Source organism: Pelodiscus sinensis, chromosome 19, assembly GCF_052426305.1.
Source record: "Pelodiscus sinensis isolate ZL-2025 chromosome 19, ASM5242630v1, whole genome shotgun sequence".
Taxonomy (NCBI): domain Eukaryota; kingdom Metazoa; phylum Chordata; order Testudines; family Trionychidae; genus Pelodiscus; species Pelodiscus sinensis.
Genome location: NC_143070.1, coordinates 35,324,204 through 35,348,457, shown reverse-complemented (window position 1 = coordinate 35,348,457; position 24,254 = coordinate 35,324,204). Strand labels below are relative to the sequence as shown.

Below are 24,254 nucleotides of genomic sequence, written 5' to 3'. Positions count from 1 at the left end.
ACTACGCTGATTATTTTCAGGAATAACGGCATTGCGTAAGAGGGTTTTTCTTGCGCAAGAAAGGGCAGTGTAGACAGCTCCTTCTGGAGCAAGAGCCTCTTTTGCAAAAATGGCGGCTCATTAGGTATGCAAATGAGGCTCAGCGATATTCCACGCTTAGCCTCATTTGCATACTTCTGGTGCAGGACCCAGGCCTGGAGGAAGCTGGATTCCTTTGCCAGTCCAGTTGCTGACTAAAGAGTTGAAATCATGGAGAGCTGAAATCACTGGTTTGGCTGAGAGCCAGACCCATTGCAGCCAGTGGAGTGGCGGTGACCAGCAGAGTGGCTTGTGGGAATCACTGGCTGGTGGCGTAATGTGGCGCAGAGCGGCAGCAGGCGAGGCGCCATGACCAGCAGCGTGGAGTGGCAACCAGTGGCGTGGTGTGGAACGGTGGCAGGCGAGGAGCCGTGACCAGCAGCGTGGTGCGGAGCGCCATCAGACGAGGAGTGGTGACCAGCAGCGGCAGCAGGTGAGGAGCTGCGGCAGGCGACCAGCGGAGCGTCCGGAGGCGAGGGATGAGACAGCTGGTGGAGTGTCGTAAGGTGCCCCCCATCTATCTCTCCACCCCCATTTCTACCCAGGTTGGGAGGTGAAACCCTGCGGGTGAACTTTGGGACTCTGGGTGGCACAGACCAGGGACAGAGACTTTTGGGATGTCGGACTCTTTGGACTTCAGGTGATTCTTGGCTGGGGGGGAGCTTAGCTCATGTTTAGGTTATGAACTCTGTGGTGTCTCCCTCAAGTTAATGCCGTATGACTTCTCTCTGGCTACGTCTACACTGGCATGATTTTCCGGAAATGCTTTTAATGGAAAAGTTTTCCGTTAAAAGCATTTTCAGAAAAGCACGTCTGGATTGGCAGGATGCTTTTCTGCAAAAGCATTTTTTGCGGAAAAGCATCCATGGCCAATCTAGATGCGGTTTTCTGCAAAAAAAGCCCCGATCGTCATTTTCGCGATCGGGGCTTTTTTGCGGAAAACACTACTGTGCTGTCTACACTGGCCCTTTTCCGGAACAGTGTTCCGGAAAAAGACTTTTATCCAAACGGGAGCAGCATAGTTTTTCCAGAAAAGCACTGATGATTTTACATTAGATCGTCAGTGCTTTTCTGGAAATTCAAGCGGCCAGTGTAGACAGCTGGTAAGTTTTTCCGGAAAAGCGGCTGATTTTCCGGAATAACTTGCCAGTGTAGACACAGCCTCTCTGTTTCATTAAATGTTTCTTTCCTACACTCAGACTCAGTGCTTGCAAGTGGGGAAGCATTGCCTCTCAGAGGCACCCAGGGGTGTGTGAATTTCCCAGGCTACTGGGTGGGGGCTCGAGCCGGTTCTGTGTGAGATGGACCCCAAGATATTGAACCAGCCCTGGTTACTGCCAGGCCTACCCAGCAGGAGGGTTACACATACATAAACTCTTCAAGAACCGTTTCTTTAAACACACTAACAAACAGCAACGGGTAAAAGATACAACTCAGTTATACACTTTTCAAAACCTGTCTCTTTTAAACACACCTGACAAACAGTAGGACTCCGTCTAGACCGGCATGGTTTTCCGCAAATGCTTTTAATGGAAAAGCTTTTCCGTTAAAAGCATTTGTGGAAAAGAGCATCTAGATTGGCACAGACGCTTTTGCGGAAAAGCATCCGTGGCCAATCTAGACGGGCTTTTCCACAAAAAAGCCCCAATTGCCATTTTCGCAATCGGGGCTTTTTTGCGCAAAACAAATCTGAGCTGTCTACACTGGCCCTTTTGTGCAAAAGCTTTTGCGAAAAAGGACTTTTGCCCGAACGGGAGCAGCATAGTATTTCCGCAAGAAGCACTGATTTCTTACATGAGATCGTCAGTGTTCTTGCGGAAATTGAAGCAAGTGGCCAGTGTAGACAGCTTGCCAGTCTAGACACAGCCTAAGGGTAAATTAAATACTCACAAATCCAGCAACGACAGCAGAACAAAGACACACAAGAAATCGGAGCATGCTCAAGATTCGTGCACCCCTTTCTTGATTCGGCGAGTGGGAGTCGGCCTCGGGTGATCAGTCCTAAGCCAGACTCAGATTCCGTCTTCCAATATTCGGGAGTCCTCTCCGAGCTTAGGGCTCAAGGGTTTTTATGTTTCTGGTGTTCTTCTATTACCATATTTGGTGCTATTTGTGCTCTGCCATATTTGGTGTTGTGCTCTGTGGGTGATATGGGTGTGGTATGGTGTTGGCTTTGATAAGCTTCATTTTACTGGCTGATATGCTGTTGCTGCCTGTGTGAGGTGGTGAGACTGCTGGGTAGATCTCGGCTACGCGTGCGAGGCCTGGCCAAGAGAACCCATACTTGACACTGGCCACCCGGCTTGGAAGGTAGAGATGCCATTGGCAGCGGCACAGAAGGAAGGGAGGTGACACTGCGCTTCACCACCCTTCCTTCTGTGCTGCAGCTGGCAGCGGTGCTGCCATCAGAGCCGGGCACCACGCCAGAGGCAATACAGTTTTCAAGAGGGAGGGTTAAAGAGCTTTGTGGTAACATTTGTTTACACAGGTTAGTTCCTTAGTAAGAATGTATGGATGCCCCAAACCATCACACAGGCAAGCAACACTACAACCGCTATTCCAAGGCAAAGCACAGCCCCGAGTCCTACGTTGGCACCAGCGCTCTTAAAGTTCCAGGGTTCATTCCCTGCAGGAGAGACTCCGTCCTGTCTTCTCCAGCCAGGTTCCAGGGCTGCTCCCACCGAGCTCAGATCCTGTGGGCTGAACAAGAGATTCGCTGGCATCACTCGCTGCCTTTTCCATCCAGGGATACACAGATCCCAGGGGCAGAAGGGGAGGGGAGAGGGGACCTTGCAATCCAGAAATTCAAAGGGGGCATCAGAGTTAGCAGGGAGACAAACCCACCTTGTAGTGAGACGCTTTGCATCCTCCTAGGAGAGAAGGAGAGAGACAAAAATGTTCAGATTTCATACCCTCAGCCCTGCTCTCCCCTGCCTCTATTTGGGGGGTGGAGGAGCTCAGCTGCCCTTTTTGGTCGCTGTGTAGTTCGTTCCCTGTGTTTGCTGTAGCTCCGGGGGAAGGCACAGTGCTGCCCTTAAAAGTTTTGTTTGTGTACCCACTGTGGTTTTTGTTTGCTGCTTATGTCAGATTCAAACCATGCAGGGAGAAGGTAATATTTTCGTCCTGGTTTCAGTTACACTCAGCTGATCCCAGTTTTGTTATCAGACAGCTTGGCTGTGTCTAGACTGGCCAGTTCTTCCAGAAAATCAGCCGCTTTTCCGGAAAAACTTGCCAGTTGTCTACACTGGCCGCTTGAATTTGCACAAGAACACTGACAATCTAATGTAAGATTGTCAGTATTCTTGCACAAATACTATGCTGCGCCTGCTCGGAAAACGCCCTCTTGTGCAAATGCTTTTGCACAAGAGGTCCAGTGTAGACAGTTAAAAACTGTTTTGCGCAAAAAAGCCCCCATGGCGAAAATGACGATCGGGGCTTTCTTGCGCAAAACCACGTCTAGATTGGCACAGACGCTTTTCTGCAAAAAGCGCTTTTGTGCAAAAGCGTCCGTGCCAATCTAAACGCTCTTTTCCACAAATGCTTTTAACGGAATATCTTTTCCGTTAAAAGGATTTGCAGAAAATCATGCCAGTCTAGATGTAGCCTAGGTGTTTAGAACGATATTTTATGGTTAATGAGAATACAAATACACTTATGAACTTTCCGGAAGATACCAAACTTGGATGAATTGCATCAAATACAAATGATCTGGACAAACTGGAGACATGGTCTGAGGTAAATAGGATGAAGTGTAATAAGGACAAATGCAAAGTGCTTCACTTAGGAAGGAACAATCCGTGTCACACACACAGAATGGGAAGCGACTGTCTAGGAAGGAGTCCCACAGAAAGGGGTCAGAGTGGGGCACAAGCTAAATATGAGTCAACTGTGTGACGCTGTTGGAAAAAAAAGCAAACATGATTCTAGGATGCATTAACAGGAGTGTTGTGAGCAAGACATGAGAAGTCATTCTTCCGCTCTACTCTGCGCTGGTTAGGCCTCAACTGGAGTATTGTGTCCAGTTCTGGGCACCGCATTTCAGGAGAGAGGTGGAGAAATTGGAGAGGGTCCAGAGAAGAGCAACGAGAATGATGAAAGGTCTAGAGAACAGGAGCTAGGTACCTTGGTGGATAAGCCTGTGCTGCAGCTGGAAGCTCGGGTTGACGGGAGCTGCTGAAGAGGGTGGGAGAGGAAATGGATGGGATTGACTTTGCTGCAGCATTTTGTACAGACTGAAGCAAGGAAGGGCAGAGGAGAGGGTGGGATCCATGGTGAGAAGACCAAAGAGAGGGGTAGGCAGGGAGCCAGGGGCAGCCTCTAAGCCCCACAGGGCAGTGGGACCAGGTGATCCAGGGAGCTCTGTGGGGTGCTGGGAGACACAGGGAGGAGGAGACAGGAGCTCGCCCGGCTCCCCAGCTCCCTCACTGCCTAGCTGCTCTGTTAGGGTTCAGTTACCGTAGTGAGTGCGTGGCATGTTCCCTGGCGGGTGTGTGATGATTAGGGCAGGCCTGGCAGGAGCCCTGGGCACAGCTCACCATGGGAACCAGCGGCCTGGCCCTGGCAAACCCACCCCACACTAGGGCCCGGCTAACGAGCTTTTAATCTCCCCCCACCCACCAGGAGCCGGGCTGGCTGCGCAGATGCCCAGCAGTCGCTGTTGGCCTTTACGGGGCTCCTGGACCGGGCTGTTAGGCTCTGTGATCACCCCACAGTCGTTCGAAGGGTCACGTTACCTACCGGCTCGTGCTCCTCTGAGGCAGGCAGAGAGACTTTTCTTCTTCTCACCACAGGGGTGTCGCCATCTGTGTGGACACAAATGGAAGCCTGTTTCTGTTCCTCAGACATCTGTCCTCTTCTCTCTGCCCCGGAGCATTGTCCCTTCCTGCTGCCACACCCACTTGTCAGTCCCAAACCCAACAATCTCCAGTGTAGCTTTCCAACACTTGCTTCCCAAGCTATAGCTACACCACAGGGTGATCCAAGCTCGGAGATTGAGCCAATGGTGGTTGATTTAGCAGGTCTAGGGAAGGCCTGCTAAATCAAACACAGATCACTCTCCTATCCTCCCTGTTACTCTTCTCAGGGTAGAGTAAGGGAAGTCAACGGGAAAGATGCTCCCATCAACGCCCACACTGTAGACCCCACGGTAACTTGACCTATAGTAAATCAGTTACAGCTATGTTATTATTCACATAGCTGGAGCTGTGTATCTTCGGTTGACTTTCTGCACTTGGGTAGACATAGGCTCGGTTATACAAAATGCTACCAGCTGACTCCCCTGGAATGCTGGGTGACTTGAGTGAGTGAGCAAGGGGCAGCAAAAAGGGGAGTTAAAAAGGGAGTTTGTGGGAGGGAAATGTAATAAAATCGCAGTGGTTAGGAAAGGATGTGTCGTCAGGGCCAACGCTGCTCCTGTCTCCTCCACCTGCGCCTGTGTCCTGACAGAGGACGGGACGATGGATGTCTCACCCAGCTCCTGGGTGGATTAGCAGAGACGCTGACCAGCATTTCCCTGCTAAGAGGCTCTATGTGTAACGAGGGAGAAGTCAGTGTCCTGCTGTCTGATCACACTGCTGTAAACCATCCTCACTCAGAATAATTGCTTGTCATGTAGGGACTAACGTGAATACCTTTCCCCTTTGGTAACTCGGTCAGTGCAGCCACATTCCCTCCAGAAGAGGCGCCGTCCTTCCTGCTCCTCGCAGGGTCCACTGATGGTGGAGATGTGGCATCTTCATACCTAAACGCGACATTTCCTGTTATTACCGGCTGCCTTCTTCCCATGGACGCCAGTTATCACCAGGGGAAGGAAAGGACCTTTCAACTGGCCCAATGATCAGGTGAGGACATATGAGTTAGCAGGGGAGGCAACTCCAAATAGCACCGACAGTTTCTAGCATCTCTCTTATTCCCTGTCCTTTCAGTGCCTTCTCCACCTTCCCCAGGGGATTAAAGGGTTCTGGTAAAACCTAAATACTCCCAGGTCTGGGGGGTGGAGGGAACAGAAAGGGGGGCAGAGGTGGAGGAGAGCTAGTGTCGGGGACTCTCCAGTGCTAGAGGGGTTGGGAGCTTTCCCCAGCACACTGCAGAGCAATTCACAAACCCACCTGCTGCTGAGGGACGTCGCATCCACCTGGGTGGCAAACAGAAAGAAAAGAAGCGTTGAGAGTCCATTCGGTGGGAATGTTCTACGCGATGCTCTAAGGGTTGTAGCACCTTCTGCACTGCCCAAAGGCGTCTCTGGTTTCAGACCCCCTCCCTTCCCACAGTTCATTTGGGCTGCGATTTTTGTGGACCTTTAATAATTCGGTGCTCTGGGACTTTTAATAAACAGGTATCAGAGGAAACTAGGGGTATGTCTAGCCTACAAGCCTCTGCCAACCGAGGCATGTAAAGTAGGCTATCCGACATAGTCAATGAAGCAGGGATTTAAATATCCCCGGCTTCATTAAAATAAAAATGGCCGCCACGCTGTGCTTGCTCAGCTGATCGTCAGCTCAGCTCGCGAGTCAAGACGTGGATCGGTCGACAGGGGAAGTCTTTGTCGACTGCTCCTGTAAACCTCGTTTCACGAGGCATAAGGGATTGGTCGACAAAGGCTTCCCTTGTTGACCGATACACGTCTTGACTCGCGTGCTGTGCCGACCATCAGCTGAGCCAGCACAGCGTGGCAGCTCTTTTTATTTTAATGAAGCCGGGAATATTTAAATCCCTGCTTCATTGACTATGTCGGGTAGCCTATTTTACATGCCTCTGTCGGCAGAGGCATGTAGTCTAGATGTACCCTGGGATTGATGGAACAATAGCAGAGGAAGTTGGTGGAGAAATCAACAAAAGAACGGGACGTGTGGGGAAGTCAGATTTTTCTTCAGCACATCGTATGGGCTAGAGGAGGAGAGATCAGGAAAGATGTGCAGGAGGTGAGATGCGAGACACTATGGCTGCGTCTAGATTGGCATGATTTTCCGGAAATGCTTTTAATGGAAAAGTTTTCCGTTAAAAGCACTTTCGGAACAGAGCATCTAGACTGCCACGGACGCTTTTCTGCAAAAACACTTTTTGCGGAAAAGCGTCCGTGGCCAATCTAGATGCGCTTTTGCGCAAAAAAGCCTCGATCGCCATTTTTGCGATTGGGGCTTTTTTGCGGAAAACAAATCTGAGCTGTCTACACTGGCCCTTTTGCGCAAAAGCTTTGCGCAAAAGGGACTTTTGCCTGAACGGGAGCAGAATAGTATTTCCGCAAGAAGCACTGATTTCTTACAGTAGGAAGTCAGTGCTTTTGAGGAAATTCAAGAGGCCAGTGTAGGCAGCTGGCAAGTTTTTCCGGAAAAGCGGCTGATTTTCCAGAAAAACTGGCCAGTCTAGACACAGCCTACCTGTGTCTAGACTGCCAATGAGTTCTGTCAACACAATGTCGACAGAACTCAGCAGTTTTGTCAATGGCGGTAAAACCTCATTTGACGAGGTTTTGTCGACAGAGTTCTGTTGACAAAATGCGTTATTGCATCTACACTGTCCTTTGCATCTACACTGTCATGTCGCCAAAGCAGCTTGCTTTGTCTTCAGAACTGGATGTAGGCTAGACCAGTGGTCCCCAACCATTTGAGGCTGCCGGGCGCCAGGGGGCGTGGCCATTCACCTGCCTAGCGCCAGAGGGCTGGGACACTTGCACGCCCGGGGGTGGGGGCCCCCCCATAGCCACGTGCTCGGGGCTGGTGCCCCCTTCAAGGGCCGCACGCCCAGGGCTGCTGCCCCCTCCCCCATGTGCCACGCGCCGGAGCACGGGTGGACAAGTAGCCATGCGCCCGGGGCCAGGCCAGCCCTAAGCAATTGGCAGGTGCACACACATGCCCCCGGCGCCCGCGGGCACCGTGTTGGGGACCACTGGTCTAGATGCTCTTTGTCGACAGAAGCTTTGTGGACAGTATCTGTGGACAAAACTTCTGTCGACAAAAGCCTGTCGTCTAGACGTACCCTATGGGACTGGAGGTGAGAAGACCACAGGGGTGGAGAGTGAAGTGTAGACATGAGTGTTGCCGAGAAGGAAGAATTGGCAGGATATGTCTGTGGTCTGGATGCAGGGAAGGGTGGGGAGGAGCCACACACGCCCTTAGGGGGTGGATGTGAGTGGCAGGGAGAGCGGGGTTGCAGACAGTGGCTGGGAGGGAAATGGAGAGGAAACGAAGCCTGGTTTTGTTTAAAACCCCCTATTTATTTTGGGTCTGCACACCCTGAACTCAACACTCCGGTCATCTGACGAAGTGGGCTGTGCCCACAAAAGCTCAGGATGACACCTACATGTTTTGTCTCATCAATATTTCTCAAAGTTTGTTTGTTCGTTCGTTTGTCCGGAAAGATCTTCAAAACTGTAAGACCTAGAAACACCAAATTGTGTGAGGGGAGCAGGGAGAGACGGCGCTGGACTTGGGGAGCCCCCGACACAGACCCCACATTTGTAGAACAAGCTCCCCTGCCCCAGCTCCAGTGGCGAATGCTCAGTTTCAACATGACCTCCCTCTGGGTGCAGATTTCAAAGCACCACAGCAGCCAGGAGCAATGGCCTGGCACTGCAGCCTATTGCTAAATCCAAAGGGGTCTGAGCGTCTGGTCCCAGAGCGTTTGCGCTGTCACTGCCCGGCCCACGGAGAAGGGAGAAAACGCGGCGACGCCGGACCCCCGTGGGCTGTGGAACATGCTCACGGCTCAGCCCCCGTTTCCTTTCTCCTCTCCCCCCTCCGCACAGCTCACTGGCCGCCAGGCGGGTGGGAGAGAGACGCCGGCTCCACCCCAAGGCCACACGCTCCAGCCGGGCCCTGACGGAGCCAACACAGGATCTCACTTGCCCTGCAGTGGGAGTAGTTGCACCACCATGTGGTTATTGTGTACCTGGGGCTCAGCACCTTCTGTTGTGTTACTGATATCCTGAATTGTTGGGTCCAGGGATGCCTGGTCGAGTCCATATTTGGGGGTCGGAGCCTCTTCACCGACAGGACTGACATGACTCCCTGTCTCCTCCTGCTTCTCAGCCGCTGGCTCGCTGCCGGGTTCTCTCCCTGCCGGTGAATGGACGGTGGGCTATTGGCACCTGCTCCCGGCTGCGAGTCGCTCCTGTCCCCTGCTGCCCGGCCCCCTCCCCGGCTGACAGGCAGCAGGAGCGTCTCCGACTAGAGCCCATCACCTGCCCCTCAGCTACACCCCCCACCCCACAGACCCCTCCCCGTGCGAGCCAGCCTGGCCCTGGCGGGGGGTCTCCTGCAGCGCTCTGGGACCCCCATGGGCAGTGAGTGAAACGTGCCAGAAAGGACCTTCCAAAGTTATGATGTGGGGTGCTGACACCCCACCCCCACACTTGGAGGGGAGCTCAGCATTTCCAGCCCCCCTGAGTTCACTGGGTTGTGCTGTTCCCCAGCAGCCCCAGGCCCCTGTGTTGGGGCCTTGCAGTGGCCGACTCAGCCATCCTAGCGACGGGATGGACCCGGGGCATGACGGGGGCTGGTGAGGGAGGGCAGCAGGTACACTCCCCCCCGCACCACATGGGCAGGAGGAGCCTGATTGATTGGCACAGCATCCTGGTCTGCTCCACTTCCTCCTCCCTCCCCACCTGCTGCACCTGCCCCCCCATGGGACTCAGGATGATCCAGCCCCAGGGCCCTCCCCTGGCCGGGGGGGCTGTGCAGCAGGCAGGACAGGCAGATGGGCTTCTCCGGCTCCCTGTGGTGAGTGGGGGGGGAAGAGTCGAACTTTGCTGCTCCTGGGCCAGGCCCATCGTCCCACGGATGCATTGCTCAGGGGAGGGGGAGGGAGGTGCAGCAGCTCGGGGGGAGGGGGGTGCTCTTTGCTGGGGGTGCATCAGAGAGCCAGACCCTGAACCCAGAATCCCACGGCAGGGGGAAGAGTGGGGGAGGGCCCAGGGCCTGTATCTCTGGGGCAGGGACAGGCAAAGGCCCTGCCCCACCAGCAAGGGACGGGCCCGGTTACCAGACACCGGCCAGGCCTTAACGCATGGAGGGACTGACGCGAATGCAGCGAGACCTTCTCACCGGGCCGGGCCCCTTTCTGTCCCCCCCCCCGTCACTCGCCCGGGGAGGCCCCGTTCCCGTAACAGAGCCAAGCACCAAACCCAGCCCACGGCACCTTCCCACGGAGCAGGGCCCCGGCTCACCTGTGTGACCCCCCCACTTGGTCTGGGCGGCCCCCTGCCCTGCAGGAGAGACACCGGCCTGGTCCCCCGCAGAGACCTCCCACGGGGCTGCAGACGTTGGGCTTTCAAACCTAGACACAGAATTTCCCGTCAGCACTTGGTGCCTTCTCACCACCCACCCACCGGCACCAGGGGGAAGGGAGGGACGTTGAGCTCCCGGCCCGGGGGTCACAGGGGGACGGGAGAGTCAGCGGGGAGGCAACGCCGAATGGCACCAGCCATGAACAGCACGTCCCTCGTTTCCTATCCCCTCCCCTCCCTCCCACCTCCCCCCAAGGGCTGAAATGACTCGAGGAACAAGTTATAATTCCCCATGTCAATGGAAAACAGACCAGGGGATGGGTGGAGATGGGGGTGCGCTGGGAGATCTAGGTCTGGGTCTCTCACACAGGTTGTGTCTAGATTACATGGCTCCGTCGATGGATGAGTTTACTAGACATAGCAAAATGAAGCTGCAATTTAAATAATCGCTGCTTCATTTACATCAAAATGACCTCTGCGCTGTGCCAATCAGCTGATCGGGCACAGTGGGGCAATCTAGACGCGCCGCGGTCGACAAGGGAAGCCTTCATTTTGCTAAGTCAAGCAAACTCATCTACATGGCTTCGTTGACAGAGCCATGTAGTCTAGACACACCAACACTGTCCACAACTCTTCTCACTGCGATGCCCGAGGGGCGGGAGGTTCCCCCGGCGCCCTGCCGAGCAATTCACAAACCCACCTGCTCCTCTGGCCCTTCACATCCACCTGCCGGGAAACAGGGAGAGAAGAGGCACCGAGATGAGATTCCATCAGAACGTTCCACCTGACGCGCTGGGGCCTGCGTCACCCTCCGCCCTGCGGAAACCACCCCCCTTGGCGTCCATCCCCTCCCCTCCCACGGGGAGAAGGTCTGAGCAGAGAGGAGGGGAAGGGGCTGGCGGAGCTGGAATTTCCCTCCAGCACGGCCACAGCTGTTCTCTGGCCATGGCCCCTTGCCACCGATGGGCCTGCCGGGCGGTTTCCGTGTCTCTCGCGGCTCAGGGGTTCTGCTCACAGAAGTGCAGGAGTGTCGGGGGCAGCGAGAATCCCCAACGTGCGTCGGTTGGAAATTCCCAGCCAGAGACCCTGGGGAGCGGCTGTGACACAAGCCGTCTCCACGTGCTTTACACGACCGGGCCCCTTGGTTCTCCCAGCTGCCTCTTGTGGGGCTTCCCCGGCCCTTTCGACGGCTTCTTGCTGGCTGGAGCCGCTGCCCATCTGGAGCCGCTGCCCATCTGGGCTTCCCGCGCGGCTGCTGCTTCCTCTGAATTTCCCGGTGGACAATGTGAGGGGCCCAGGGGCACAATCCCTCACCTACAGAAAGGGCGGGAGGAGGCTCTAGACGGACAGTCCCCAGGCCCAATGGGGAGAGGCCGATGCTCCAGGACCGGGCACCACAGGGCAATGGGGGAGGGAGTCAGGGAACCAAGACCCAGGACGTGGGAGAGTCTCAGACTCAGACGGAGACTCAGAGGCACCAACCAGCCCCTGGGCCCTCCCGGCGCTGGACTCTGTTTCCACCCCCCCGCCGAGGGGCTACAGCCGGGCAGGGCTGCAGGCGAGGGAGGGGGCAGGCGGGGGCTGGGGGTTGCTGGGTGGGTGCAGGGGGACTGGGTGTTGCTGGCTGGATCTGTGGCGGGAATGTCTTCAAATCTCCCTCTCCCTTGGCTCCTGGCCACATTGCTTGGGGAAGGGACCAGAGCGGGGGGCTTCATTGCTCCGTTTCCTTCCCCGATTGCTGATGGGGAGTGTGGGGTGCCCCACCGCTGCTGCTGGCAACAGACCTCTAGCCCCATGGATCACCTGTGTCGCTCAGGGGAGAGGGTTTGGGGGGAGAGGCCGGGCAGAAGGCAGAAAAAGGGTGTCTGGAAAGAGGCAGCATCTGGGGGGATATTGTTCCAGCCCTCCCCTAGGGCTAGGGGTGACACAGAGAGAGTCAGGTGTGTGTGTGTGGGGGGGTGCAGTCATGTGTCTCATTGGCTAATCACAGGGGAAGCCAGTGACGTTCCGCGGGTGAAGGCCGGAGCCTCCCGTTTCCAGTCCTTCTGCACCAAACAGCTGTGAGAGTTTGGAAAAGTTCTGAGCAGCTGCTGTGTGTGTCACTGCCTGTGCGAGGGAGCAGGGGGAGACGGCGCTGGACTTGGGGAGCCCCCGACACAGACCCCCCCCAACCGCTGCAGCAGAACGGGCCTGGTCTCAGCACGACCCCCTCTGGGTGCAGATCTCAAAGCTCCCAGCGGCCAGGAGCAATTGCCGCGCCGGGGGCCGGCCCAGCCGCACGCTGACGGGACCCCCCTGCCGCTCTGGGACGCTGCTAAATCCAAAGGGGTCTGAGCATCTGGTCCCAGAGCGTTTGCGCTGTCACTGCCCGGCCCGCGGAGAAGGGAGAAACGCGGCGACGCTGGACCCCCGTGGGCTGTGGAACATGCTCACGGCTCAGCCCCCGTTTCCTTTCTCCTCTCCCCCCTCCGCACGGCTCACTGGCCGCCAGGCGGGTGGGAGAGACAGACGCCGGCTCCACCCCAAGGCCGCACGCTCCAGCCGGGCCCTGACGGAGCCAACACAGGATCTCACTTGCCCTGCAGTGGGGGAGTTGCACCATGTTGTGTACCTGGGGCTCAGCATCTTCTCTTGTGTCACTGATCTTGTGAATATTCGGGTCCAGGGATGCCTGGTCAAGTCCATATTTGGGGGTTGAAGCCTCTCCACAGACGTGAACGACATGAGTCCTCGTCTCCTCCTGCTTCTCAGCCGCTGGCTCGCTGCCGGGTTCCCTCCCTGCCGGTGAATGGACGGTGGGTTATTGGCACCTGCTCCCGGCTGCGAGTCGCTCCTGTCTCCTGCTGCCCGGCCCCCTCCCCGGCTGACAGGCAGCAGGAGCGTCTCCGACTAGAGCCCATCACCCGCCCCTCAGCTACACCCCCCACCCCACAGACCCCTCCCCCTGCGAGCCAGCCTGGCCTTGGCGGGAGGGGGGGGGGTCTCCTGCAGCGCTCAACCAAATTAACAAACATTACGTGGGGGCTGGCCAGTCCCAGAGGGTGAGTGTGTGTGAGAGTGTGTGTTAAAGAATTAGGCTGTTAAATTGGGTTAAGAATTAGATTTAAATTGTTGAGTATTCCATTTAATTATTGCTTTTAATACCTTTTTATGCTTGCAATGGCTTTTAATGTCTTTCACTGTTTGTTTTAATTTTTTAAGTACTAAATCATAGAATCATAGAATACTAGGACTGGAAGGGATCTCGAGAGTCATCGAGTCCAGCCCCCTGCCCTCAAGGCAGGACCCAGTACTATGTAGACCATCCCTGACAGATATTTATCTAACCTGCTCTTCAATATCTCCAGAGATGGGGATTCCACAACCTCCCTGGGCAATTTATTCCAGTGTTTGACCACCCGACAGTTGGGAACTTTTTCCTAATGTCCAACCTAAACCTCCCTTGCTGCAGTTTAAGCCCATTGCTTCTTGTTCTATCCCCAGAGGCCAAGATGAACAAGTTTTCTCCCTCCTCCTTATGACACCCTTTTAGATACTTGAAAACGGCTCTCATGTCCCCCCTCAGTCTTCTCTTTTCTAAACTAAACAAACCCAATTCTTTCAGCCTTCCTTCATAGCTCATGTTCTCTAGATCTTTAATCATTCTTGTTGCTCTTCTCTGGACCCTCTCCAATTTCTCCACATCTTTCTTGAAATGTGGCACCCAGAACTGGACGAGGTGTACCGGTAGTTCGGAATAGGCACCCTAGTCCGAACTACCTAGTTCGAGCCCCGTGTAGCCGCGCTACACGGGGTTCGAAGCAGCGGGGATTTAAAAATGGCGGCTCCCCGCTTATGCTAATGAAGCCGGGGAAATTCAAATCCCGGGCTTCATTAGCAAGAGCGGTATGCATACATTACCCCGCTAGTTCGAACTAGGAGGGTAGTGTAGACATACCCTGAGTGCGGTTATCCAGCCAGTTATGCACCCACCTTATAGTAGCCCCGTCTAAGTTATATTTGCCTAGTTTATTGATAAGAATATCATGTGAGACAGTATCAAATTCCTTACTAAAGTCTAGGTATATGACATCCACCGCTTCTCCCTTATCCACAAGACTTGTTATCCTATCAAAGAAAGCTATCAGATTGGTTTGACATGATTTGTTCTTTACAAATCCATGCTGGCTGTTCCCTATCACCTTGCCACCTTCCAAGTGTTTACAGATGATTTCCTTAATTACTTGCTCCATTATCTTCCCTGGCACTGAAGTTAAACTAACTGGTCTGTAGTTTCCTGGGTTGTTCTTATTTCCCTTTTTAAAAATGGGCACTAGACTTGCCCTTTTCCAGTCCTCTGGAATCTCTCCTGTCTCCCAGGATTTTCCAAAGATGATAGCTAGAGGCTCAGATACCTCCTCTATCAGCTCCTTGAATATTCTAGGATGCATTTCATCAGGCCCTGGTGACTTGCAGGCATCTAACTTTTCTAGGTGATTTTTAACTTGTTCTTTTTTTATGTTATCTTCTAATACATTTACATATACATATAGTGCTTTTACAATTTCCTCCTGAATTGCTTGCAATAAACTTGTCATGGGTACAATCTCTCTACTGTGGATCTCTTGTTCTGTGATACAATTATAGTACAGGATCAGGAGCTCTGTTTGCTTGGCTTGATCACCCAAGCAGCAGCAGCGCCCTCTTGGTACACCGCTGAGTTACACAAACACTGATCCATCGCTCAGAGGTGCTGATCCAGCCTGGTAGCTCCATAACCCCCCCAAAGCCTCATGCACAGGCACCAGGCCCATCGGTTACCTTGGCATTCTTGTAACTTGCTCCTCGTGGCAACTCCCTTTCCACGGCCCCTCCGGTAAGGTTCATGTGGCTGGGTCTGAGAAGCGGGAGCTTCAAACCTGCACAGAGTGACCACTCTCATCAGTGTCTCCCCTCTTTACCCAGGAACACAGCAAGTTGTTGGGGATGGGGGGGGGGGGGGGAAGGGAGAGGAGCAAACACCTTGTAACAATGGTACGAATGGCTAACACGGGACATGGGATTTAGCAGAGATGTGGCCAAATAATACAAAAAATCTACAGTTTCTTTCCTCATTTGTTTTCCTTTCCAGACTCACAGACCTTCCTGCAGAAATTAACCTGCTGCAAAGTGACTCCAGATTGCAGAGGGAAAACCAGGATTTAACACCCAGTGCTGTCCCTTGCTGCCAAGCTCTCTGTATGCTGGGCTTCCCCCAGAGACCCTCCCGCATCCCAGGGAATTTCACAAACTCACCTTTGCCTCAGACCCTCTATGTCCACCTGGAAGGGAAGAGAAACAACAACGCTCAGCTCCAGTGCTGCAGCGAGGATCCCACGAGACGCGGTGCCGATGGATCTCCGCCCGGCGGACTGTAAAGCCGGGTCTGAGATCCCCTCCTGGCTCTGCTGGCGGCTCCGTCCGGCTCCTGGGCCCTGCCAGGCCAGACCCGGCTGGCTGTAACCCTGCCTAGTGGGGGGGTCACTGTCCCAGGTGGTGGCACGCAGAGCCCACTGGCAGAGAGTACTAAGAGTGAGGTAGTTCTACAACCTCAGCTGGGAGCCAGTTGGCTTTATAGCTCTGGCTGGACAGACCCCCAGAGGTCTCAGGTTCTGTTCCTCCTGCTGGTGGTTACACAAGCGCTCTGCAGCTGCTGCCATGAGTTAGTGTGCACTTGTGTGTTTTTCCAGAGGAGAAACACACTCTGTGTACTCGCCACAGGAGACCTTTTGTTCTGTCTGGTTTGCTGGGATGGGAAACTCTCCCTCGGGCTGCACATTTGTGTGGCTGTGTCTGTGGCAGACACACAGCTCAGGGCCAGTGGCTCCCTGAGGGGTTACTGAGGGGTCTCCATTCGGGGCAGCCTGTGTCTGCAGAGGAGTTTACCTTCCATGCAGTCTCTGTGTTGTCAGTGAGTCCCTTCAGCCTCCCCTGCGCTTCCTCTCCTGCGCTGGGGGAAAGGTGTTTCTGGTCCATGCTCACAAACGGGCACATTTTCCTATAGATGGACTCGATTCCCGCCTGGTGTTTTCTTATTGTTTCCTTCAGAGACAAAACATAAAAGAACAAAACATGTAGTGATGCTGGATTCCTTCAGAAACAAAACTTACAAGGAACAGAACAACATGATTTGTGCAGCTAGACGTCTCAGGTATCAGCTATTTAGTGTTTCAGCAATCTATCTATTGACTTTGATTTTTATCTGGGTTTAAGTACCCATTTTCCAGATACTTAAGGATGCTCTGTCTCACACCCCCCTTCTCCTTTTTCTTTCTCTCCACCCTCCTCTTCCCCTCTCCTATTTATTTTGAGTTTTCAAATCCCCTACTCATAACTCCGGTCATCTGAAGAAGTGGGCTGTGCCCACGAAAGCTCATGATCCCATCTACATGGTTTGTTAGTCTATGTGCTACTAGACCATTTGTCAGTTTTTTTGCCATTTAGTGGGGCCGGGGTGTGCAGACTTTTTCTGGCCTGGTTAAAGGTGTTTCGTGGGGTGGCCTGTTGTGGGGGGGGGGGGGGGGGAGGCTGGGCCCCTCCCATTCTGACCTGCCAAGGCCTCTGGTTGCTGCTGATCCCAGCACCTGCCCCTTGCAGCCTCCTCTCCCCTGGCAGCAGGTGTCCAAATTCTGGCCCTGCAGAGCTGATCCATTCCCAGAGTCTATGGGCCTCCAGAGGGCAGAGCTAAGGGGGCATTGGAGGAACCTGGAGTTTGTATCTTCTTGTATTTAAGTATTTACTAGTGGGCTGGACCCTCCCAACCCGCTCCCTGTGCTCACCAACCCCCCTCACTCTGGGGGTAGGAAGCCCCAGCTCTCCCCACCCCTAACAACCGGGGGGGGGGGGGGAGCATGACAGCCCTGACCCTGGAACATGGGAGTGCGGGGGAGGAAGCTGCATGGCTAAGGCTGGAGGCAGAAGTCAGGACACAGAGTGATATGATGACCTCACTCTGTCATCCCCCAGGGAGAAAAATGAGAGAGGGAGAGAGAGAGAGAGAGAGAGCGCTGTTTGGTCTCTTAGTTTTCTGAGGTTTCACCTTTGCCCCTCTCCTCTCTCTGGAAGGGGACGAGGAATCCCTGGGCAGCCCAGACTCTGTGCTAAGCAGTTCTGGGCAGTTAATGTCAATACCGATCGCGCTTTGGGAAATCGGTCTCTCTGCTTTTCAGTGTACGGCGTGTGCGGCAGGGCAGGGTCTCTCTGCTTTACAGCGGTGACTGGCAGGGATGGTCTGTGCATACACATGTGGATCTCTAACTGCACCGGGAAACGCGGCATCAGCCCAGCGGCTCTATACACTGAAGGGATTCAAAAAATGAATTCCTTCTCCAGAGCAAACAGCGAAGAGAAAGATCTCGCCTCTGGGAGCCAAGTCTCCAGTTACAGCCCTGCCACCGACTGTCCTAACAACCGCTCAGGCTTACAGTTGATTTTGCAGCCACTGTTAGTTTGGTCTCACAGGACACATGCCAGGGAGAAATTCCACGGCCTCCCCCTATAGGCAGGGCAGTACAAGGTCAGTGTGAAAAGCAGATTGGTAGAAGGGCCAACTGGAACACAGATTTCAGAGGGAGCAGGACAGCTGCATTAGCCCGTATCTGCCAAAACAATGCAGATTTCAGAGGGGCAGTCGTGTGGGCCTTATGCCCCCATCCCCACTCCTCTCTGAAAAAGTGGCCCAAAGACATGTTTACTTCCCCCCTGAAGTTTAATGAACAAAACCAAATCACAGTGCCTACCCAGTGCTCCTGGACAGCGTCCTCCACAAGAACCACCGGGTGACTGCGGTGAGCCTGGGATCTCTCACAAAACACGCAGATGAGGGTCTGATCTTCTTTGCAGTAGAGCTTCAAAGGCTGTTGGTGTCTCTCACACATGGTCCATCCTCTTGATTCTTCCACAATTCGTGAACGTAACAAGGGGGGTAAGGATTCCACCATGTTCCTCAGCTCCCGGTTGGGCCGTAAGTTTCCCTTTCGAAACTTCTTCCTGCACTGAGGACAGGCGACGTCTCCATCTCCCTGGCAGAGCCGGGCGATACATTCCCGGCAGAAGCTGTGTCCACACTCAGTCACCACAGGGTCCCGAAATAACTCCAGACAGATGGGACAAGTCGCTCGTTCCTTAAGGTCCTTTACAGGCTCTGCAGCCGCCATGGTGCTTTCCAGGAGGGGACAAACAAGTTCCCTGCCACCCTCACCTACCTCCTAACGTGTCCGTCTGGCGGCAGGAAGGTGCCTCGCCCCTCAGGTATCGTGTCAGTCCAAAGGCCTTGCTGCGTTTTATTGCTCCAGGAAGCCAGAGACGGCACAGATACCTTTGGCCTCTCAGGATCACAGATAAGCTTCTCTCTGCACCACCCAGCCCACCTCCCCGCAGGCAATAAGGGAGCCGCTCCATGGTCCCCTCTGTGTGAGGAAAGTGACCCATTTCTGACCCCAGTGCCAGCAAAAGGCCCATCTCACCCCCCCTGGCACTGACAGGACCCTGGCTGCCCCCGTCCGGGAGGTAAAAGCCATTTGGAGCCGCGCCCCAGAGAGCCTGCGAGGGCCCCTCCCGACCGGCCAAGGGCTCCGCGTCGCGCTCAGACAGGGCTGCCGAGTTCCTGCAGGAATGTTCTTGTGTGGAGCCCCCCCCCCCATGCCCACGCGGACGGCCCGTCCGTGGGACCCTGCAGCCTGAGCTGGGCTGGACCCGCCCCAGAGAACTGAGCTAGGGGGGAAGGTCTGTGAGTCTGGGCAGAGGCAAAACCCCCCAACACACCGAGCCCACTGTCCTCAATGCCCCCCCCCCCAGAAGTGCAGAGAAACCCAGAGCGCGTTCGCCCCAGAAATCTCTGTGCAGCCGCCTGCACCCGGGTGGCCCGTGGGACTCGGTGCCTCGGCCGCGGCCGTGAGAACGCAGGAAACGCTCAGCCCAGCCCCGCACCACGGCCCCAAAGTAACGTTCCTGTGAGGAGCCACAAACCACAGGCCCCCGGCCCTGGGAAACAGAGACAGGTGCAGCCTCCCCCCCAGCACCAGCCCCCGCGCTTAGCTCTCACCCCAGGGCCTGTCCCCCCCCACAGTGCACCCCCCTCTCCTCGGCCTCTCTCCCGTCTGGGATCTCCCAGCCTCCTGGTGTCTCCTCTACCCACCCTGGTCTCCTGCCCCCCACGGACCTTTTCTCTCTGCCGTGGGGCCTGGGAAGATGAGGGTTTTGTTGCAGAAGGGGGAGGGAGCAGTGAGGGGCGAGGACGGTCTGGGGGGGATTGTGACCAGGTGAAAGTGATCTCGAAATGGCAGCGTTTGTGATTCTAAGGAATGGGCGGAGGGAAAACTGCAGAATCAAGATTGTGGGACTCAGCCCTACTACTGCTGCTGCCCTGGCTCCCTCCAGGTAACCTGGGCCTGCCCTGGGCTCTTGTTGCTGCCCCGACTCCAGCCCTGACCATGGGCTGATTCCTGGTGGCTGACTCCTGCTCTCACCACTAGGTCAAACCAACCCCAACCCAGTAACTGACACCGACGTCCCCCTGGTGAGTCCCAGCCTAGATGCCCTCTCAATCTAGAGGCACCCAAATGCCTTTGAACATCTGCCCCTTGCCTTAGACAAGGGCCCAGCTGGTTAAGGAAAACGCTGGAGGGGCTGGACAAGGGGCCTTTCCGAGGCAGGTCGGGCTTTGACTCTGCCTTGGGGGACACGAGGAAGAGCTGCAGGCCTGGGTCTGGGAGCAGAGCCCTGGGGCACTTCCTGGTTATGATGCCCAGAAAATGTCAGCGACGAGCCAAAGTCACAGGCTTAATCATTGAACAAACCGTCGTTCGACCTGGCTTCAAACGTTGCACCAAGCCGGTAATTCTACGTCCAGGAAAAATGAGACTGGTCTAGTCTCAAGGACGAACACTCCTAGATGAACACGGGCTGACAGAGCCGTCATGGCACCAGAGCACCAACGGCCAGGCAGGGCTCTGACCAGGGCTCCCGCTAAGATTTTCCATCCTTGGGTTGGTTGAATTTTCTTTGGAGCATGTTGAAATGTCTCATGTGCGACACCCATACTGAGGTGGTGGGTGGGTATGCACCTGCCAGCACACACCACGCTAGTAAATATCAGTGTGTATGTTCCATAGTCCATAGAAGCGGAGGGAAATGTATTAAAACCAGGGACCATTACAAGGAGCAATGCTTCTGATTGGTTAATAGGAAACTCAAATGGAAAGTAAATTAACACTGCCCGGGGCTGAAGAAGTGGGATGTGTCCATGTAAGCGCCTGATACTATTTCTAGATGTTGGTTAGTCTAAAGTGGTATAGGCCCATGGGTGGTTTTTAAGTTTATTTAGTTACATAGTAACACAGCGACGACCCCTCTGAGAACGTGGATCATCAGCCTTTCTAACAGGCAAGGTGCACGCTTCAAAAAGTTGGCAAATAAGGTTTCATCCTACAACACAGCATCACACCTAGTGCTGGCTACTCTTGATGCATAACGGCCAGAACTCTGCCACACAGCACACCTCTGGCCTGAGTGTGATACAGTTTGCGCAAACTAATTAGTTAATTAAACTAACTGAGAACAGAGCGCGGGAACAGTCACACAGATCTGGCCCTGATGCAGTACGGTTTGCCATCTATTAATTAGTAACACAGGGTTTTAAAAAAAATCATGAGCATCAGAGTTTTAGATCTGTGCAACACACTACACATTCTGGTAAAAGAATCTTTTTCTGTCTTACCTTAAGCCGTTAGCACAGGGGCGGGGGATAATTTTTTGATGGGATCCACTGCAAGAATTTGGTAAGTGGTTGAGGGCCACCCTCTCCCATGTTGTTAATACCGGAGCCGTGGGGGTGTGTGAGAGAGGTTGGGTGCAGAAGGGAGAAGGGACAGGGGTGAGGAATCTGATGGGCATTTACAAGTGGGGGTGCTCCTGGGGGTGAACCGGCGATAAACGTACTCAGGGTACAATACAGGAACCTGCTCCAGTCTAGAGAAATGACCAGGGAGAGTCAAGCCAGTGTTGCCAACTCCTGAGAGGCACCGACCCCACGAAAGGAGAAGCACTGATTGGGGGGGATCTATTTCGGGTGCGGTGGGGGAGGAGGGTGAATGCAAAGGACAATAAGGGAAAATGTAGCTGAGTCTCAAGAAACAATTATTTCGGGTATTTTACTGTCAGAGCCGCTTCCCACGGGCTGGGGTGGATCTTCTGTCACTGGGAGTCTCTCATCTGAGCTGGAAAGACTCTTTCTGAAAGACCTGCCCCTCCTCCCCCCAAGTCACCGAGCGGGAGGCTTCAGTCATGGGGGGCGACGCTTTGGCTTTAACGTGACTGTGAGACTCAGTCACACAGAAGGGCTTCGGGGCTGGGGCGGGTGCTGCCCAGGGGCTGGGATATTGGGAACTCGGCCTGGCTAACACGGCTGAGAACAGAGCGCGGGAACAGTCACACACGGGCCCCTGGGGGATGGGACCCAACAGGCCTTTTCTATCCCTGCAGCCCCGTCTTCAGAGGCAGGTGATGGGGCAAAGGCAGCAGCCACTGACACAGCTGCCCACCAGTGCACCCTATAATCCTTCCCAGCCATGTGTGGAATATTTTTTTACATGCACCGAGGCATGTGCACCACTCAGTCAGGTGGCATTGGAATCTCTGTAGAGCAGCCGCAAAAGCGCCCGGCTCACAGGCAACGCTGCAGCTCCCCCCTCCCGCCACGACAGAACCGAGTCACTGCCAGATCCCTGCGTACGGGGTGGGAGCAAACGCATCTCGCTGTGGGCTCAGCGCTGGGACTGGCTGCGATTCCAAAGGGTCTTTGCGCAGGGCAAGGGGAGCGGCTCCTGGCTGTGAAATGTTTATCGCCCTGGTGTACGAGACGGGGTTGAGAGTCCCTTTCACGGGATACAACCAGGTCTCAGGGGACGGGACTCACGGCCACGGTGCCTCCTGCTGGCAGAGCTGGAGAATTGGCCCTTTCGTCGGCAGGGCACCTCCTGCTGGCAGAGCTGGGGAATCGGCCCTTTCGTCGGCAGGGCGCCTCCTGCTGGCCGAGTTGGGGAATCGGCCCTTTCGTCGGCAGGGCACCTCCTGCTGGCAGAGCTGGGGAATCGGCCCTTTCGTCGGCAGGGCGCCTCCTGCTGGCCGAGCTGGGGAACGGGCCCTTTCGTCGGCAGGGCGCCTCCTGCTGGCCGAGCTGGGGAACGGGCCCTTTCGTCGGCAGGGCGCCTCCTGCTGGCCGAGCTGGGGAATCGGCCCTTTCGTCGGCAGGGCGCCTCCTGCTGGCCGAGCTGGGGAACGGGCCCTTTCGTCGGCAGGGCGCCTCCTGCTGGCCGAGTTGGGGAATAAAGGCTCCTCTTCCCTGCCCAGCAGGGAAGAGGCTGGAACCTCCCTCGCTAACCCCCTGAGGCTGCCCTGCTCGGCTCTCTGCAAGGTGCATCTGCAGGTCCTGTCCCTCCCCAAATCAGCGCCTCATTGACTCACCCTGCTGGGCAGCTCCTTTTATACCGGCCTGCCCCAGCAAGCTACACCCTGATTGGCTACTTATAATCCTCTCCCTGACTGGCAGGGGCTCTGTTTATATGCTCCCTCCTGCCTGCATTAACCCTTCCGGCCGGCGTGGAGCAGCCGCCCCACCACACCGGGGGTATAAATACATAAAGACTACGTCTACACTGCAAGCTTCTTGCACAAGAACTGCACAAGAGATGTGCTTTTGCGCAAGAGCGTCCATGGCAGTGTGGATGCTCTCTTGTGCAAGAAAGCTCTGATGGCCATTTGAACCTGTTGCCCATCCACGCTGCCTTCTTGCGCAAGAGGGCTCATTCCTTGCGGGGAGAGGACTAACTCTTGCACAAGACGCCCTCTGTTCCAACGCTTTACGGTAAATTTACTTGTGCAAGAACGCACGTGCAGTGTAGACGCTCTGCAAGTTTCTGCGGAAGAACAGCAGGTCTTGCGCACAAAGCCTGCAGTGTAGACGTAGCCAAAGTGCGTTGTGTACAGCACAGGCGGCTGAGGTGGAGAAGTTCCCGCGACAGCTCCAGAGCTACTGGGGAGGGGGGTGCTAAGGCAGGGTCTGTAACACCCCTGAGCTCGCACACGGCCCATCAACCCACTGCAGTGAGACTCCATCTGGAGCCGTGGGCCGTGCCTAGGAAAGCTCACAATCCTGGCTACGTGTTTTGTTCCTCTCTGAGGTGCTGCTGGACTATTGGCTGTTTTCTAAGTTTTCCCAGTTACGGACTCACTAGGCTCCTCCTCGGAGAGTTTTGCCGACCCCTCCCCGGGCAAGGCCACGGCGCGGCCCCGCCGACCCCTCCCCGAGCGAGGCCACGGCGCGGCCCCGCCGACCCCTCCCCGGGCGAGGCCACGGCGCGGCCCCGCCGACCCCTCCCCGGGCGAGGCCACGGCGCGGTCCCGCCCACCCCTCCCCGGGCAAGGCCACGGCGCGGCCCCGCCGACCCCTCCCCGGGCGAGGCCACGACGCGGCCCCGCCGACCCCTCCCCGGGCGAGGCCACGGCGCGGCCCCGCCGACCCCTCCCCGGGCGAGGCCACGGCACGGCCCTGCCGACCCCTGGGGCCCGCCCAGCCTCTGGCCACAGGCGTGTAGCACGGTCCCACTCGGCTGGGTGCTGCACAGACCGTCCATTCTCAGCCGCATTAGCCAGGCCGAGTTCCCAATATCCCAGCCCCTGGGCCGGATCTGCCCCAGCCCCAGGGCCCTCCTGTGTGACAGAGTCCCATAGTCACGTAAAGGCCAAAGTGTCGCCCCCCATGACTGGAGCCTCCCGCTCGGTGACTGGGGGGGCAGGTCTGCACAGCTCTCCTAACTTGTGCAGGTGGCTGAGCGTTCTTTGCCCACTGCGCTGCCTCAGACAGAATAAGAGAGCCTCCGGAAAGAAAGCGGCGTCCATGTTTATTTAAATCCCCCGCGGATTTCCCTATTCCAAAGTT

At 55.5% G+C, this 24,254-nt stretch overlaps 2 protein-coding genes across 2 annotated transcripts; both read right to left on the bottom strand.

Moving 5' to 3' along the window:
- Window positions 1-166: 166 nt before the first annotated feature.
- On the bottom strand, window positions 167-12,904 carry LOC149523145 (uncharacterized). The gene is made up of 8 exons (XM_089771422.1): window positions 11,001-12,904; window positions 10,241-10,350; window positions 8,965-9,131; window positions 6,186-6,211; window positions 5,709-5,818; window positions 4,816-4,880; window positions 2,923-2,948; window positions 167-2,778 (listed from the first exon to the last, which is right to left on the bottom strand). The coding sequence occupies exons 1-8, from the start codon at window positions 11,069-11,071 to the stop codon at window positions 2,568-2,570; spliced, it is 786 nt and encodes a 261-aa protein (XP_089627548.1). The 5' UTR covers window positions 11,072-12,904; the 3' UTR covers window positions 167-2,567.
- A 2,666-nt stretch (window positions 12,905-15,570) lies between these two features.
- Window positions 15,571-18,474, bottom strand: LOC149523144 (zinc finger protein RFP-like). Its single transcript, XM_089770541.1, has 3 exons — window positions 18,058-18,474; window positions 16,205-16,360; window positions 15,571-15,600 (listed from the first exon to the last, which is right to left on the bottom strand). The coding sequence occupies exons 1-3, from the start codon at window positions 18,472-18,474 to the stop codon at window positions 15,571-15,573; spliced, it is 603 nt and encodes a 200-aa protein (XP_089626667.1).
- Between the last annotated feature and the right edge of the window lie 5,780 nt (window positions 18,475-24,254).